This window comes from Nyctibius grandis, chromosome 5 (genome assembly GCF_013368605.1).
Source record: "Nyctibius grandis isolate bNycGra1 chromosome 5, bNycGra1.pri, whole genome shotgun sequence".
Lineage (NCBI taxonomy): Eukaryota > Metazoa > Chordata > Aves > Nyctibiiformes > Nyctibiidae > Nyctibius > Nyctibius grandis.
Genome location: NC_090662.1, coordinates 11,890,570 through 11,906,953, shown reverse-complemented (window position 1 = coordinate 11,906,953; position 16,384 = coordinate 11,890,570). Strand labels below are relative to the sequence as shown.

The 16,384-nt window shown below is 35.2% G+C and overlaps 1 protein-coding gene across 4 annotated transcripts in view; it reads right to left on the bottom strand.

Annotated features, from left to right (window-relative positions):
* CACNA2D1 (calcium voltage-gated channel auxiliary subunit alpha2delta 1) overlaps nucleotides 1-16,384 on the bottom strand; it is a 453,094-nt gene that overhangs the window by 139,806 nt on the left and 296,904 nt on the right. For all 4 annotated transcript variants that reach the window (XM_068400329.1, XM_068400331.1, XM_068400330.1 and 1 more), the window contains exon 7: nucleotides 3,231-3,362. In XM_068400329.1, the coding sequence (XP_068256430.1) occupies nucleotides 3,231-3,362 (132 nt within the window). The remainder of the gene's footprint in view (nucleotides 1-3,230; nucleotides 3,363-16,384) is intronic.

Below are 16,384 nucleotides of genomic sequence, written 5' to 3'. Positions count from 1 at the left end.
AAAGGTAACATCACACAGAATGTGATTTTCTCAGTAAAAATGACATTTTGCATAAGGAACATTTGAGGGACTAATTACGTCATAACATAAAAGGAAGCAAATACTTTGTTACCACTACTTCCTCTACCTGATATTATTAGCTATCTTTGTAAAACAGAGTTTTTATTCTTGTTCTACTGCATCTAATTACTATTGTATTTAAACCTAACACCATTATAGTGTATAAAGAAGAATGTCTGAAGAAAGGAACTGGTCTAAATGCCATGTGTCTCAACCTAGGTCATAGACAGAAGGAAGCTGTCTTGTCTTTTTAATAGAGACAAAGGAACACAAATGTACCAAAAAGGCAGACAAAGCACAGGTGAAGCTTATATGAAATCATATATGTGATGCTAGAGGAGTGCCAAAAATAAAATATATGTAGGAAACAAGAGGATATATGTAATAGAAAAATAAACTTATATTTCACACTTATTTTGCACCTATGAGGTCGCTCATAGAAAGATCCCTTCATGCTGCTGGTTACTGTAGTGACAATGACAGCCCAAGAGCCTACTTAGGACAGAAGTGATGCACCACCTAGCCTATTACTCAAGGCAGTGGGATACTATCAGATAAAAGCATTAGTTCAAGAATCCTGTGATTGAAGATACCCTCTATAGCTTAGAGGTACCAAAGATTGATTCTTTTTAAGGGAGGAAAGACTGAGTCGATATATTTCAGCTAACAATGAGCATATTAATTTCAGGTTTTGATACTTCCAAATTCTTGCACAATTATCATCACTATGGAGAAATTAATCACTTTGAAGCAGGCTTACCTAAGGCCGATATAATGAAGCAACATTTTACAATTTATAATATCATTTTGAAAAAGCAAATGTGAAGAGCATCCATTCCAGTATATGAAACTTGATTTCATTTTCAGAACACTTCTGTGTGACAGGTAGGTCTCTGCAAACTGAGACAAAGAGTTTACAAAAAAAGGAAGATGGACAACCTTGCACAAAGAACTATCATAAAAATCTAAAACCGAAAGCGCTCACCAATCTGAGCTACAAATAGACAGAAGTGGGAAGGAGAAGATGCACAAAACAATGCATATACAACTTGAGGATTGTCAGACAGCTCCAGGCTACGTTGTGTGTGTGTGCGTGTGCATGTAAAATATAAGAATTGGGGAATTACCCAGGAATGTTTGAAGTCAAGTATGACAGGAATAGACAGATAATAAGGACTTAGTCGTTTAGCTACAGAATAAGCAGGAGGTGTAAGGATCTGAGTTTTATACTAAATCATAGAATCATAGAATAGTTTGGGTTGGAAGGGACCTTTAAAGGTCATCTAGTCCAACCCTCCTGCCATGGGCAGGGACATCTTCAATTAGATCAGGTTACTCAGAGCCCCATCCAACCTGACCTTGAATGTTTCCAGGGATGCAGCATCTACCACCCTTCTGGGCAACCTGTTCCAGTGTCTCACCACCCTCACTGTGAAAAATTTCTTCCTTATATCTAGTCTAAATCTACCCTTTTTTAGTTTAAAACCATTACCCCTTGTCCTATCACAACAGGCTCTGCTAAAAAGTTTGTCCCTATCTTTCTTATAAGTCCCCTTTAAGCACTGAAAGGCTGCAATAAGGTCTCCCCAGACCCTTCTCTTCTCCAGCCTGAACAACGCCAACTCTCTCAGCCTTTCTTCATAGGAGAGGTGGTCCATTCCTCTGATAATTTTTGTGACCCTCCTCTGGACACGCTCCAATAGGTTCACGTCTTTCCTGTGCTGGGGGCTCCAGAGCTCGATGTAGTACTCCGGGTGGGGTCTCAAAAATATACATAAAAATATATATAAATAAAAATTTTTGTTTAGATGGAGTATATAGAAGCAACATATACACCTGAAAAATAGGGAAAACAAGCTTCTCCCATTTCATAGAGGTGTTCTAAGGAAGAATACAGAGATTCTGAGTCTCCTGTGTTGTGTTGGTAAACAACAGGAGCATACAGGTTAACTAGACATAAGAATATATTTTTCAGTATATAAGATAATCTTACAGTTGCAAATGAATTTCCTAGAGATTGCCACAGAGATATGTTTAAGAAACACTTCTTTTTCAGCACTTGGAAAACATCACTATAAAGTAAGCCGTGACAAATGGTGACCCCAAACACAGCACTAACAGATCCCAAAAGCATTGAAACAGAACACTTGGAAAGCAAAGAAATATGAAATTAGCATTTTCAATATTATTTTTTCTGCAACATCTCACTGTATTTATTTCATCAGCACCTAGCATGACAAGATAAACAGGATTCAAGTGCTATGAAATATTTCTTCCTGTAAAGTAGCCTAAGGCGATTTCTTTGCCTGTGCTAGCAATTGTGCTAATAATACAGTAACAGCTTTAGAATAGTCCCCTTCACTCTCAGAAACACCAAGAACCTTGTATAAACAAAAGAGAAAGGATCTCAGAGTTCTTCCTTAACCAGTTGTAGGCAAGAGACAAAACACTGCACACGATTGTCTTGTGTGTAGTGGATGCATCATTCTGTCCCTGATAACAGCATCAGTGATGTTACAGCACTGATAACAAGAACAGCAGCAGCACAGGCAGCACATCTTGCCATGAAACAAGCCTTTCCATTAGCTAGTACACATCAAAAATCAAATTAAGGCTACTGATGATCTACATTCAGTAAAATATACATCTATTTAAATTAATTAGTGTGATCCAGTAATGGGATTCTTCAGCACTCACCTTAGCTCTAATACAAAGACATAACTGTCAGAGACCGTGGATTCTGCAGGACATAAACATAGCACGGTGCAATTGTATTTTCACTGACTTTAGCCATAAGATTATCTGTCTAGTCACTGAGTCACTATTTTTAAAACTAAACAGGTACAAAAATCTCACTGGCAAACATTCAACTGATTACATATAGGAAACAATACAAAAATAAAATTTAACTCTTCAGCTTTTCAAATGACATCACCTTCTGTTCCTCTTACTGTAAAAAATACTAGTTACATATTTTATCCCCAGTTTCTTCTCCCTCATACTAGCTTTATGCCAGAATAATTTCACAGTCCTTGAGTTACTTCTGATATACAAAAACTGCATCTATGTAAGAAAGTAATTTTTAGTTATCTTTTATTGCTTGTAAATAATTCAGAATATTTGTAAGGCAATATGTGGCATAGGACAGTTCTTTAGGAGACTTCAGTTACCTGGGTAATACCTAGCGAGGCCAGTTGCACTACCAAAAACCTGCCATAATAAAGTGGGGTCTTCTTCTCTGTTCCGTTTGAATACATCATCCAACGCTGCAGTCCAGTTGAGTTCATTTAACACAATCGTTGCTGTCAAAGACAAAACATATTTGACATTACAGTTACATTCTAACACAAGCAGCAATGACTGCAAAAAGGAAACTGAACTATTGCAGAAAGTAATAACCTTTCATTTAACCAATCAACAAAGCAAATTTAAAGAAACACACTTCTCTTCCTTGGGAATTTTCTTTAAGTGGAAAAGTGGAAAGGGAACTAGAGGGAAAAAAAACCCCCACATTTCAAAACAGCTAAAGATGTAGGTATAAATCCTATTAAAGTCAACGCTGTAATACAGGTCCTGCTTACCCTATGGTAAGAAAGAAAGTGCTTACACAGGAAAAAAAAAATCAACTTCTCTTGCAAATGAACAAGTCAAGCTGAAATAAAAACAGTTCACGTTTAAGGCACCTGAGTGGCATCACAGTACAAAATACGGTATGTAGGTCTGCATTCTAGCCCTCTGCTACCGTGAAAAAAAGAAACAATAAAAATAAGGACAGGTTGAAAGTTAACATTTGACAGCCCATTTCCAAAGTGAGGTTGTTAACAGGCACTAGAGAAATGAGATCACAACATTAAATTTTATAGGCTTGTTTTTAAAGGTTAAGGAGAAAATTGCTACACCATGTGTTCTGCAGAAAGGTTTATCTGTTTGTTTCAAAGTAGTTTTAAGGCAATATTACTCTCTCAAGATGTAGCTTTTTACAGAAATATCAAATTAAATTTCCAGCTCTTGAGATTCCCTGTAAGCAATAAGCTTGTACTATATACCTGTCTCTTTATCAAGTAGATAATTAGAAATATATGTTTCCTTAAGAAAGAGGAATAATGCCCTGAGGCACCATGAGAAGTTTATTATCATTTTAAAGTGGCTACTGTTCAATTATTTCTTCTAGATTCAGTTTGATCTACTGTATATTTATTATGTACAGACTTTCTAAACTTGATTTTGTGGCATATCTTACTTCCAGAAGTGGCTCCATGAAGTCATTAGAAGCCTTTACTTAGACAAGAATTTCCTTTCGTGCTTGAATTTTTTTTTTTTCATATTACCGTTTCCTCATCTGAAGTACAGAGTACTTGGCCCAGTGGAAGCCTATGCCAATGGTTCCTGGTGGCATTTAGGGCACTGGAGCTTAGGACACTTACTTAAGGCACTTGGGAGACAATAGTTCTTATCTCTTTGCCAGCTGACAAAGCATTTAGGTTTCAGAGTCATTTGTGAATTCCCAAGCCCAATAACAATATAAACCAATGAATTTCTTTGGCCTTGTGATCTGACTTAAAATTGCTGCAGCCTCTACCCCCAGATCTGTCAGTGACTTTACCACCCTGGTCAGACCACTGATACCCCTATTCAGCAAAACATTTAATCAGGAAAAAAATATTTTTAAGTTAATCATGCTCATAGATGCTTTTCTAAATCGGTGGCTATGCACTCCATGAGAAAAACTCTTCACATATGAAATGTGATACAATATTTCTAAAGAGAGGAAGTCTTTCAGACGGTAAGCTTGCTAACAAATTATATTCAGTAAAGATACATTAAACATGCTACTATACATTTACAAATACTGTTGCAAAGAGTGTCTGCCTAATATCATCCAAAAATGTATTGCAAAGAATTATATCTAGATTTCAACCTATATGTTTACACACACACCTGCACATACGTACTCATGTATATATAAATATTTATTAAAAATACATGCCCATATCAAAAAGGAGAAACTAAGGAAACAATCTACAAATAGTAAAATAACTAAGTATTAAAACACTGAATGGATATATTTGAACTAATAATTTCAAAATTTTATTAGACTTGAGATTAGGGTATGAAGCAAGAAATATAGCTTACTAGATCTTATTTAGAGTATTTGTGGAGAAGTGATATTTTATAGTCAGAGTCAAGAGTTTGATGATCTTATTTACGTCCCACTTTCCCCTTCCTCCTCCTCCTCACAATTTTCTCCCAGAGACAAAAACAACACACAAAAAAAATCCAAGAACTTGCAGCAAGGAGAAAAAAAAACAAACACATGAAGTTGGAATAAAAAACCCAAAATAACGTGGAATTTAAGATGAGCAACAAGAACAGAGCATCCTAAGAGAAGGAAAATGAAATCTGGGAAAAGGCTATCAACAGTATGTAACATATCTGTTCTCAGGTACTGAGAAACATATCTTCCTGCACTACAGACATTCATAGTTAAGTACCCAGGTCTCATTTAATGAATGAATTTCACAGAACACACATAAGTTTCAACACATATCACCTTCCTCTTAATTCACTTTCTCATTATGACAACAAAAATTTGTGCTTGGAACAGACACACAGAGTTTATTAGGTGGGACTGATGTGTAAATAGCTGATTGTACAATCATTAAAACAATTATTCCTGGAGCAGTTTGCTATTTGTAATTCAAACTTGCTCCCTTCATTTGGGGTTTTTTGTTTGGTTGTTTTTTTTCATTCTATATACAAGTATACTTGATCTTGAATGCATCCACACTGGTGTTAACTAATCTAGTAATCAGTAAATAAGGAAAAGGGTGCTGGGAATTTTAGCTTTAATAATTTATATAAGTGTTTTTTCCACAACTTATATTACTCTTTTAGTTCTGCTAAAGAATATGCCCTGGACTTTGAAAGGAAAGCTGTAAATCAAGTCCCCTATGTTTTGGGGGTTTTTTTTGAATGCAATACCTCTGGTAATAGGCAATTTCAAACCAATATCTCTAGATTCTGGTTTAAAGACTACAGCAATGGATTTGAAACTTGCCAAGCAAAGAGAAGCAGGCAAAACCGCTCATAAACAGCAACAAGACTATTCTTCAAATGGTTCCTACTAAAATATCATGATTCTCAATTTGCACATAAAAATCAATGCAGTGCTACTTTCACTAGCTCATAGTAGAGACTGTGGCACCTGTCAGAATACCCTGATTTGAGAGACATGGATTTGTATTGACTTCATGAATATACTGAGAATTTAATTTATTTTTCAGTTAATAAAATAATGCATTTACTAAAATAAAATGTTTAGAGGTGTTACAGCCACACCTACTGAGATGCTGTCTATCCTAGAAACACCTTTCCTTTTGAGTTAACTTCCACACAGGAAAGAGCTTTTGACTGATAACTGGCAGAAAATCTAGTTGGAGACAACTCTCCAATAAGCTTATTTCCAATTCTGCTAAAAGAAGTCTTTGAAGATTCCTACTTCAAAGCACTTCAACTGCTACCTTTCACTTGATATGGGCAAGATGAAAAAATAAAATTTATCATCACACAATAAGAAACATCATTCTTTCTGGGTAATTCCATTGAACTCCATCCATCTTTTCCTTTTTTCCCTCTGCTTTATGACATGAGGTTTAGGGGCCTTGACAAGGAATGGATTCAATTTTCCTCTGCGAATGCAATCAATAAAAAATAGAGAGCACTACCGTGATCTCTTTGAAAGAACCGGAATACACTTCTGATGATTTATTCAGTGTATAGGCCCTGGCCTGCATACAAGGCAGAGTATGACTTTATTTGAAAAGCCTGAGAGCTATTTACTATATCTGAAAACATGTCAGCTGCTGTTCCCTGATGCGGCAGCTACACATACACTGGGGAGAACAGAAGGGAGCTCCTCAGAAGTTCATTAATCTTCTTTTAGTGTGTGGAAAGTATTACACTTCCATATTCTGTTTAATGAAGTAGACTCATTGATTTCTTTAAAGATAACAACAACTAGTTGTTGTTATGAATTAAATATTTATTTGGAATCAAATATTATGTTATTTAAAAGTGGACACAGAAGGACAATGCTTTTGCAAATGCAAATTTTCATATATATGTATGCAGATGTAAAGGCTGCCATCTGTAGCCATGCTAACCAGATACTATAGAAATTCTACTGAATGTATAAACTAATATCTTCTTTATGATTTATGTGTTTCAGTAATTTTTTCAAGATTACATTACTTCCAGCTGATGTTAAATTACACAGAATGTTACACACTCTCAACCATCATTGGAAAGCTGTAATCCCATTTCATTTTACGTTGGACTATGAAGGAATGGTCTTTTTGATTTGAAGGTATTTTCAGTCAGGTTTTTGCACTGGCTTATGTATATGTGTGCGTATATGTGTGTATATATATACACAGACACACGTACACACTCCATAATTCCCAAATACAGTAATTTGAAGTACTATTCTGGTAGTAACTCGAACTTCAGCCGTTCAAATTTAGATGCATGTTTTAAGCCATCTACTTCTCCCATGAAAAGTTCAGCATGAGCAAAAGGCCAGAGCAAAGGAAATATTACAGTGGCTCCAAACTGAAGACTGTCTCCAAGGTAACTGGTCCTCAGGGTGGAATCAGAAATCTGAATTTAGATACTTAGGCTTTACGGAGAAACCCGCAAGAAAGAGTCCAACTCAAAACAGTCATCGAAAAAAACTTCATAGCTGATTAGAAACCAGTTAGAAGTGAATAACAGAAAAATTCTTAGAACTGGGAGAACTGGGGAGTGTTTTATCCAACCTCTCTCTATAGAGGTTAAGCAAATAAATCAGAGCTCCAAAGGATGCACTTCCATCCACTTATACAGGTAGAGCACACTGTCAGATACAGGCGCAGATCATAGGAGTGTGTATCTACAAACTGCATGCTTTATATGCAGTTTGCACATATACTCCAGAATACCAAATATTAATTACATACTTTGAAATGTAAAGAACTACAAGTGGGAAAAATATTACAAAATGAATAAACGTTGTTCATTTTTATCAAAACAAGGATTTATGAATGCAAAGAAAATGTATTCTTTTCATTCAAAGTACAGGAGGAAAAGAAAAAAAAATAACAGTCTTAAAATTTAACATACAATAGCTATTATATAGTGGCATTTCCAATTGGATAGGTCATTATTTCAAGTGATGCTCTGCTGGGTCTTGTATGTATGAATCAGTTACAAAACCTTGCTTTGAAAGTAGCATTTGTATTTCCTGTCATAACTGAATTTAAAATTGCTGGATAATCAGAACTGTTTGGGTAATATGCATTCAATGGTGCATAAAAAGTGAAGTATTAAATACAATTTTTAGCATATGGAACAATAATGAAATAAAATAATTTCAACATCTAAGATTGCTGAAAGAAAATTTTATAGAGTAGATAATTTACACTCTTAATTAAAAGCATAAATGATAAAATGTCATGTACTTTTTTCTTTAAATAAACAACTTCTCTACTCCCCATTAGATATCTGACATTATATCCCAGACACTTCTATAAATAATTGTCTGAAGAAGTCACTGAAGTCTAGCACACTATTGTGTCTGTCAAATCAGGTAAATTAATTGGCAATGCCATACACTGTCTGCTGACTGGTTTACCCGCCACATGCTGATAGCTAGAGAAGCACAGTAAAAGCTCATTAAAATAAGAAATGGCCAGGAGAAGGAAATGAGAATAAAAAAGCCAGGAAGAGAAGATGGAATTAAGCTTCTATAATAGCTCAAGAAAAAAGAGTTAATACAACGCAGAGTCATAGACTCTTCAGTACACACTCATAATTCTTCAACGAGTTATTTATCTCTATAAAACACAAAAGACGCCCATATTATATACTGCAACCTATTGCTGATAAAAGTATTTGTGCATCTTATAAGCTGGGAAGGATGAACATTGTTTTTTGCCTTGCTTCCTCTAATATCAAAATATGCCAGCATGTATTCTAGAACAGAATAATACCTGATGTAAAGAACCATACAGTACCCCCTTTTTTTTTTCTGGGAAGTTGGCAAGAAGACAAAATATACGAAAGATACTGTTGATTAGAGTGGTTCTGGAGGACTTCCAGATTTTGTAGAGCTATGCACACTATAAGAACCTAAGTAAAATGAAAACCAGAATGAACTTATTGAAGTAATTTAGTACCTCCTGATTTTTTACTATTTACTACTAGTTTTTACAGGTGACTTCAAAGTAGGCCTTCTCATTGGAAATAATTTGTTCTTTAAAAACACAGATGAAGTATTATTTATAAATGAGTATGTTGTATTTTTATGGAAATATCGGGGATTAAATATTGACAGAACACCCACCTAGAAGGTAATGATGACTATATTACACGTGTTAACTCTGGTCTTCCTTCACTTTGCTCTAATTTTTTGTTAGCATTTTGAAGGATATCATAGTGACACTCAAAGTAAACTAGCTATAGAGATATGCTTGATCTTTAATGAAGACTTCTCTCTATAAAAACATTTAATTAGGTGTTAACAAAACCAAACAAAACCAAACAAAAGACTGTCTGGAAAGGTTGTTCTGGAAAAATTTATCAAACTTTGTCTTCAATATCTGCCAGGGTAACGCCACTGCAATAACTTTCCAGTCACTAGAGCATCTTACAAAATCAGTAAATCCTAAGCAAGAGCTGGATTAAGAGAGAAAGAAAAGAGCTAGTAACAGGCCAACTCAGGCAAAAATGTCCTCTCTCCTACCTCATGCCTTCTGCAGTGTTTTAACTATTTTGCCAATTCCCATTATAATACATATTAGTTGTAGTCTGAAAACTCAATTAATTCAGAAATGAATTCTGTCTTGTTAGTTTTTACGTAAATCACTTGTTACAAAGTTCTTAAAATTTTTCTCACAACGTGTACATTGTCCGTCAACAGCAATTCCTTCTATCCTCTCCCTGGCCATGGTAAATTGGAAAGCACAAGTATCTCCAGCAAAAATAGAGGTACATTAATACAATAATATAAAGATCGCTTGACATATTGTCTGGGATACTGTGTGTTCATTTTGTCTGTTGTGCCAAAGAGATGAATTACAAGTGGAAAAAGTGCTGCGAATGGCCACTAAGATACCTGGTGAAGAACTGAAAACCTGTCTTCTGAAAGAAGACAAAGAGTTTAAGTAATATAGTCTAGAAAAATGAGGCAGAATCAGAAAGCGAGCCCAACCCTGAAAAGGGTATGTAGGCATAAGGATGGCACTGGAACAGTAACAAATGAGTATAAACTACTTAAGAACAAACTAGATCAGGTAATTAGGAGGTCTCTTTTAGAGCAGAAGGTCTTAGAATGGCTTTCTGCTTGGAGACGTGAGCCAGAAGCCCAAGTCTTTTAAGATGAAGCTTGATCAGTTTAAGAGTTGGATTTGTCAAGCAAAAAGTTGTTTCCTCCCTATTCTGGTATATCACCCTTTGTTACTAATAAAGAAAAGATCCTTTTAGAAGCAGAAATTTAGTAACCACAAACAATGTAGTTTTACAGAGAGTTAATGGCAGCACGAGAACTGGAAGTAAAACTGTTTTTCTTATTAATTTTTAATTAATGAATATTAAATGTTTGCAAATAAACTATGGATATTTTTTGACTACATTAATATATGTCTCTGAATATAGTACATACATATGTTCTATACATATTATAAAATCTAAATTTTAAATATGTATTATTAATTATATAGTATAAAATTATTGTCTATATATATTATATAAATCATATATAGAGAACATACATATATACCATAGAAAATATTTTTTGTGAGTTTTAGAGCATTTTAATAAATATTAAAATAATACAGTGGATTTGGTTAATGGATTCTAATATAATCCCCATATAAATGAAATATTAATGAATAACAGGCTGGCTTAATCTATCTAAATGTATCTCTGGCAACAGAAATCCAAGACACACCGAGTGTGAGGGGAATACAACGCACAAGTGGGAAACGTGAGAAAAATTATGATGAGACAAGGTCTGTTCCGTCACCTGAGCTGGTACAGATCTGACAGCCCCTGCTCCTTGTCAATATTCTAACCATTTCATGGACAAGTCTTGCAGACTAAAAATAGCGAAATTTCCAAAGCCTTTTTCCTGTTTTTGGTGGTGGTGGTTTTGGCCAAAGGTTCCACCAAAGAGGAAAAGGACTGATGTTTTCTAAAATTCAGCTACCCAAGGAAGAAATCCCCTCTCTCCAACAGATGAAACATCTGTCCCATGTGCAACTGCATTCTGCCTTCTCAGAAGCAGAAGACAAAAATAAAATAGAAATTGTCATTCTATAGTCTGGCATCACCATAGATATTGTACCTCTACTGCTACTTAAGCTTGGTTTAGTGTTGTTTTCCAGGTTATATAGAGGGAATATGAATAAAATTCTCTCTTAAAGATGAAGGGGCTATAGGGTACTAGAAAGGTGAAAGTTCAAAGCTTGCAGCTTGTACAAACAGAGGTTTTCCTCTCTCTGAAGATATTGTTGTTTCTTGCTAAAAGCAAAAACTTTGCCTGTATCTTTACGCGAAGAAAGAAAGTAGTATTTTTTTTTAATCTATAGCATTAAACCTATGAGGAACGATACACAGACTCCCAGTCCTGTGCTTCTGAGATGCCAAGCTGAATTCCGGTTTTGGGGTGAATCTTTGCCTCCCTGAAGTTAATGACAAAAGTCTCTTATAGCACAGGGAACTGATTTCATCCTTCATCTTCAGAACACTGTAACCCTGCAGTGTTCAGCCACTCGTTCTGTATGCAGTATTTTGTCAGTCTAATGCAATAAGCAGAACACAGAATTAGGAGTCCCGGCAGGGGGATTGGACTAGATGATCTTTCGAGGTCCCTTCCAATCCCTAACATTCTGTGATTCTGTGATTCTGTGAGTCAGGACTTATTACTTTAGATTTTTTAAGCAAATGAAAAAAACACCACCCTTACAAATCACTTCATAAGACTCAAAATGCCTTTGAAATAATAAAAGACTCAAAAGGATCTTCGGGAATGAAGTAAAATTAAGCTTCTTTACAGTTTTTTTTTTGCCTGCTTCCATGCCATGAGTACTCCCATAGGATTAATCTGAATTGTCTGTATTCACTGCTTTATTCACTGATGTAGCAGTTCTTTGTTCTACAAACAATGTCCAAGCAGAACTACATTTTTATAATCATGTGCTTACTGAAGGTCTCCTTGTTTTTAACTTATTTTGTGTTTGTATAAAAACACAGGAAGAGGTAGTAAAGTTGCAGAAAACAACTGGAATGGGATGAAGAAAGAAATATTATTGCCTTATATATACCTACCCTATGGTTTCAGAAGAAATCTTATCGCCTTATATATACCTACCATAATAGTTTAAACTGTACTAAATTTTAGCTACTTTAGCTTCCCATATTTAACTAAGAGTCATAAACCTTCCTGAATGAGTAAATACTGCATAAATAGAGCTTTTAAAATCAGAGAAGCTGCTGAGTTTGAGGTTTCTAAGGGCTTCTATATAATCATTCTGAATAATAGGAAGAGACCAATGTATTAAATAAGTACAGACACAGATGAAACAACTGCTATGGAGTGAAAAAATGCATCAGGAATCAAGATGGCTTGATGTATTCTTGTACATTAAAGACTTCTGAAGTCATACAGTATTTTAAACAGCTGCTTTCAGCTAAAGTCAGGGAGTGAGAATACAGAGCACCACATTTCCTGGGATAGGGAAGGGGATATAAATCTGGATTTAAAATAAGCCTTTAAGGAGTCATATCACATAGTGAAATACAGCAAACTTCAGCCCCAGTCTTACAGGCATTTCTACACATATTTAACTTTCATTTTTGATAAATGAAGGAAGAAGACTGAATGCCAGAAGCTTAGAACCAGCCAAATCCCATCCTGCTCTGATAATCTGCATCAGTTCAGGATATACTCCAGGGAAATACGGGTCCAAATCTGCTAACAATCCATTTCAGCAATTGTTTCAAAAAAGGAAAAGGAAAGACCTAGTGCGTTTTTTTTCCATATCACTTTTAAAAAAATGACTTTATAAAGCAACACAAGACTCATCCTAACTGAGAAAGTCACTTTTCTAACAGCATACTGGTTTCAGTGGCTTCACTTATATCAGCCAGCAGTGCAGCGCTGTATATTGAGACAGTTGGTGCTGGGGATGTGACATTCATATAATATGGGATTTGGAGGTCTTATTTCCTGTTGCATTTAATCTGTGCTGGAGCCTGAATGCCCATTAACAGCTGATGCAGGTCAGGTGCACTCTGAGAGGCCACCTTCTGGTTTAGCCGCATCAGAAAGGAATCCAGCTGGCACACTCTGAGATGGCCCAGCAAGGGCAGGTGCAGTAACTTAGGCCAAACAATATTTTCTTCCAAAGCGTGTTTCTGATCTGAACTAAAATACTAACATAGACAGATCCAGCCCTCATGAAACAATAATGAAGGGTCAAATAAATTAGATAGCTGAGAATGAGAACAGCTTGCTTTTCAGCGATAAAGAAGTTCACAATCAACAGACGATACTAAGTTCATACTCAAGAGCATCATTCTGTCTCAAGAACAATGTCACCTCACAATTTTCATCATCCTAGTCATCTTCAGCAGCAAGTGTATTTGGATGCAACTATAGCTATTTTATTTACTATAACTGAAAGGAGAGGACAGTCGATTTCAGCTAATGAGATGGGCCTAAGCATGATAAAAACAAACAAAATACATATTTTTAAATACATACCAACAAACAGTACATATGTAACAATACAGTTTCGCATCTAAAAAGCAATTGCTTTCTTGCTACAAATATCCTGTAGACTAATGGCCAGATTCCCACCTGTTTCAAGTGGACTTATTTTCACTAAAGCCACTGATGGGGTATTGCAGTGTGTACCAGCTGAAAATTTGACCACGATTTTATAAATATTTTTTTCACCATTACAACATGCAACCCAAAAGCAAAGTTAAGAAATTTTGGCACTAAGGATGCAACAACACTATACAAGAGTTGTATTTTAGTTTAGTCAGTTCCTCTAAATGCTTTATGCATATAACAATGGTTCAGAAAATGAGACATCACCAGTAGTAAAGAAACAAGAGCTGCAACACCGGTTTACGTAAACTGATGTAACAACATTGAAGGCATTGGTGCTAATTTGATACACATGCTTTTGACTTCATTCTAATACTGACTTTCAGGAAAATCTTTGGTATATCATAGTCTTACTAAGGATCTTCCTCAGCTATAGAACAGGGAGAATTAATTTATTCTTAATGCCATTGTCAGATCACAGTAACAAACTTAAGAGTCTTTAATGTCTTGAAGGTCTTTTGAGTGATTTCTTGACATAATCTGGCACTTTGGCACAAAAGCAGCTTTATGATGTACGTAGTTGCTGTATTGTTTACGAGTCAATATCTGCCTAGAATTTTGCAGTTGTAAACTCATGTCAGAGAGTCATATGTAAATAAATTACTTCACGATTTTTTTTCAAAGCATCAATCCAAAAATTGGAACATAGAGTGATGGTTGCAGAGCTGTCAAACAAAAATCACTTTTTCATGTTAATATACACAGTATTTTTTATTTCAGATCTTCAGGCTTCTGATCACTGGTGGAATTTTAAAAATATTTTTTTTTAGAGTCAAGAAACAAAAAATACTAAGTTTCAGAGAATTCTTTTTCAGTAAGACACATCTATGTTTGCAGAAACCAGAAAAAATATTTTATTCCTTCAGTTATCTACAAGATAGAAGCAAAAAAAGGGCAAGGTACAAACGTTATGGATGACAGACTCCTACAATCTTACTTCAGGGGCAACATTTAAAGACACATTGTAGGACTAACCAAAGACATTTTTTTTCTCACAAAATGAGATTTCAGGTGTATGACCTAGTGAGTAATCATCGAGTATCTCTCCTCTGCTTCTCTTCTTGACAGCTTATGCCATAGCAAAGCATACAATACTGTCAAAGTCATCCAGTTTGTGCTTCGTGACAGCATACAACAAGCTGAAAAAGCAGACAAACTATCCATCATCTGCTCAGACTATAACCCCTAAGGCAAGGGAATGGAAATGAGAAATGCTGTAGCTATGCAATTTGTCATGATTAATTAGTTATTTACGAATATATTATGATTTCATTTTGCTAAGTACGATCTAATCACATAAGCGGGAATCTTTCATGTCTTGAAAATTTTAAAATGAGAATTAAGACCTGACGTACTAAGACAAACTTAAGCAGGGGATTGAGGGAAGAACCGTTATCAGCAGCAGAACAAGAACAGAGGCTATTGCAGAGCTCTGCCATACTCTCCAATTACCTACTGTCCTCTTGGCTTCTGAAAAATAAAAACAACTGCTCATTGACCCTCTGCCTCTGACCTCTAATTCCTTGTTATCTGTGACAGAGAAGTCAGATCAAATAAGGAATAATTTGAAAATGGAAGGATATTTTCTTGACTATAAATGGAAGAACTGAAGGGAAATTGGTGCAAGAACCCACCTGTTACAGAAATGGAGAGATATTAATGACAAATTAGCTGGAAAGGTGTGTTCTGTGCAGGCATGTAGTGAGATACCAAAAAATGAAAAACATTTTTTGAGGGGAGATTAACAAACGGAAGCAACAAATGAGATGTTTCAAGACAGTAAGTCAAGAATAATGCTTGTGAGACAGGCAGAAAGTACTTCATAAAATTAGCTTAAAAATTTGTACTCATTATTCATAAGGGAAACAAAACCATTAACCCCATATGACCAACTGCAAAGGTACTTGCAGGGATGCACAAAGGAAGATCTTTGTCAAATTACATATTTTGTGACATTTTCTGTAATCAACCATCAACAAACACATACAAAATTTATAAAAAAATACATATATACATCATTTGTAGCTAAATACAAATATTCAATAAATACAATATTCACTGTCTTCTGGATTAAAAAGAAGTAAAGGTAGATTCAGTTTACAAAAGCAATAACAACAACAACAACAAACCACCTCAAAATGGCATTCGGATTTCACTATTCTATATGGATCTACTGCTTAGGAAAAAAAGGAAAATCAGCAGTTATCCATTTAGAGATATATATTCAAGCTTGCAGCACACTGTCAGAATGATACATATATTGGATCACTATATAAGGCCTTGAGCTCTTGCATAACACAAACCACCATTCCCAAACAGCTTATTAGTTTATATGCAGACAAGAAGACTTTATATCAAAATAAATAATACAAACTCATTTTTAATATT